This window comes from Limulus polyphemus, unplaced genomic scaffold (assembly GCF_000517525.1).
Source record: "Limulus polyphemus unplaced genomic scaffold, Limulus_polyphemus-2.1.2 Scaffold11761, whole genome shotgun sequence".
Classification (NCBI taxonomy): Eukaryota; Metazoa; Arthropoda; class Merostomata; order Xiphosura; family Limulidae; genus Limulus; species Limulus polyphemus.
This window is the reverse complement of record NW_013677371.1, coordinates 5622-8608: the sequence shown is the minus strand read 5'-3', so window position 1 is coordinate 8608 and position 2987 is coordinate 5622. Positions and strand designations below refer to the sequence as shown.

At 32.1% G+C, this 2987-nt stretch overlaps 1 protein-coding gene across 1 annotated transcript in view; it reads left to right on the top strand.

Annotated features, from left to right (window-relative positions):
• The window catches only part of LOC106476832 (OTU domain-containing protein 7A-like), a gene marked incomplete at both ends in the record, with an annotated part of 10023 nt that overhangs the window by 4834 nt on the left and 2202 nt on the right, over window positions 1–2987 (top strand). The window contains one exon of the mRNA XM_022380587.1: window positions 1409–1536. Within this exon, the coding sequence (XP_022236295.1) occupies window positions 1409–1536 (128 nt within the window). The remainder of the gene's footprint in view (window positions 1–1408; window positions 1537–2987) is intronic.

Here is a 2987-nt window from a genome sequence, read left to right as displayed (position 1 = left end):
ATATATATATATATAGATGTTTAATATTATGAGGTTTAAGCTATTTAGACTAAATATTTGTGGTATCTTGTTATAATTTGTACTCATTCTAGGACGAAAAAAGTATAATTTATATCTACTTCTTAATTTGGTGGTTACAAGGTTGGTCAAATTGACCAAACCCATACAGAGATACAATAGTGAAAATAACAGATAAAGTATAAATTTTTTTCTTAAAAAACGTTTGATAATTATCTGGAAGTTATAAAGGTTTTGCATGTGAAATTTGACAATTTTCTGATGCATAAAAGTATTTTAATCTTAAAATCAAAATTACTTTGTATGTTGGATAGTTAACATTCTAAAAGAAAAAATGCAAGAGAAAATCATTACTTATTTTGTGTAAGAAAGCCTTGTAAAGTTTACTGATAATCTGCAAAATTTCTTGAAAATACGCTTACTGTATTAAAAGTTATAGTATGAAAACTATAACAAGCACAAAATGGTTACTAGGTCAGTTTCTGGGACTGAGCCTGCAGAGAGAGAGAGAATTAAGTTGTTTTGAAAGGTTATTTATATCCAACAAAATATTACAGATTTAAAAAAAACCTTTAATAAGCCTTTTTTCATTTTTTAAGTATTCTCTGAATAGCCTGCAATGTCTGATACAGATTATCTTGTAAGAAATTGTTGGATTTGTGCAGGATATCAAAAGAGACTAATGTAAAAAAATTATTTCATTATTAGTCTTGAAGCAACTTTGAATATTTTTGCAATATTAGATTTTGTTCATTAACCCTTCTATTATAGGTTTAGCTAATTTGACGAACCTTGTGATCCACGGCCTTTTGGTGGGAGAGCCATAAAATAACGACGTAAGAAACAAAAGAGTTGGAGACGATGATAACCTAACAAAACTATCACTTTACTCTCAAAGCTTTTTTTTTTGTTTTGCTATTGTATTTACAAACTCCTTACAAGGATTTTTTTCATTTAAAAAATTTATTAAAAACAGGTGTAGAAAATGTTGATTTTGTTGTTATCACTTGTGAAAATTATTTTAATGTGAAGGGAGGATGCAACAGAAACTTTTCTGAGTTAGGGGCACTGCTGTTTAAAGTTTGGAAAACATTGGCTTAGGAAAAATAGTATGTGTATCCACGTAGTCTTAGTATTATGAAGTCATGAAACAAACAGCTTTGAACTTTAGGCTCTAATTAGCTGAATTACAGCCTTTCAAAAATATTTGAAAAAGATAAACAATATATTATAGTGGAAACCAATTCTTAGGTTTCAGCATTAATAGAGAACTTTCCAGAAGGATACTTTATTGGCTAACTTAGATTATTTTTCTCAGTTGATATAATGAAACTTATGGCTTTTTGTATTTTTTTCAAGAATGATTATAATTGTTGTTTGTCCTTTGAAGGAATGTGGGGATTTCATGACAGACTTCTAACTTTGAGAAAGGCACTGCATTCTCTCCTAACCCACAGTAGTTTCACTCAAGCATTCTACCGTAGGTGGCGCTGGCAGACTGCACTACAGAATAAACAGGTTGGTTGAGCACACATGTATACTATATGTTTTTATTTTTGGAAGAATAAAAAACCTTATCTCTGGTAAGTCATCCTTAGCACTCAGAAATTTCAATTCACTGGAGTTGTTTTAATCTTTTCGGGACTTGATAGGTTTACAGGAATTTTTATCTGTTTGTCATCAGACTTTTGTTTTTATCTATAGGTAGCCACCAATAGGAAATAAAGTTATAATAACATAAGTCAAATTACCCGGTACACAGGCTGTTTTATTTCTGGTACTTACCCAGCACACAAGTCTTCCTTTTTATATGTATTTCTGGTCCTTATCCACTACACAAGTCTTCCCTTTTATATGTATTTATGTTACTTACCCACTACACAAGTATTCCCTTTTATATGTATTTCTGGTCCTTACCCACTACACAAGTCTTCCTTTTTATATGTATTTCTGTTACTTACCCACTACACAAGTCTTCCTTTTTATATGTATTTCTGGTCCTTACCCACTACACAAGTCTTCCTTTTTATATGTATTTCTGTTACTTACCCACTACACAAGTCTTCCTTTTTATATGTATTTCTGGTCCTTACCCATCACACAAGTCTTCCTTTTTATATGTATTTCTGGTACTTAACAAGCACATAAGTCCTCATTATTTTATGTTTTCTAATACTTATCCAGCACATAACTTCTCGGTTCTGATACTTGCTGTTGCTACCAAAGGTGTTTTTCTATTACGATATAATTATATTTATTGAGAAGCAATTCATGCCACTTTTTTTGAGTTAAACACCAGCTGTGTCTATTTACATTCAACCCAATCTACTGTCTAGGGGACTACTTGTAAAGGTTTATTTAACTTGTATAGTTTTTTGCTAGATTAATCAAACTCATTAAATTTACAATTTGCTTAGTTTCTTAGCTTTTTATATCTGTTTTGAATGTTGTTGACAATGTACATGACCAGTATTTGCCACACGGGTGTATTCTAGTTCAGTGTTTCTCAACCACCAGTTTAGGGGACCGATGCCTGTTTATCACAACCACCTTGTCGCTTCATGGGATTTCACAAAAACAAACAAAACTGTCAGAATGTTCATAGATGAACCATAATTGCAATTCATTGTTGTTTGCAAAAGTCTAGGGAGTCAGTGAACCGGTTCCTGGTATAGAAAAGGTTTAGAAACATCAGTGGGATTGTACTGTGCTGCACAGTTTAATGTGAAATGGTCCTTGGTATAGAAAAGGTTGAGAAACATCAGTGTGATTGTACTGTGCTGCACAGTTTAATGTGAAATGGTCCTTGGTATAGAAAAGGTTGAGAAACATCAGTGTTATTGTACTGTACTGCACAGTTTAATGTGAACTGCTCCTTGGTATAGAAAAGGTTGAGAAACATCAGTGTGATTGTACTGTACTGCACAGTTTAATGTGAACTGCTCCTTGGTATAGAAAAGGTTGAGAAA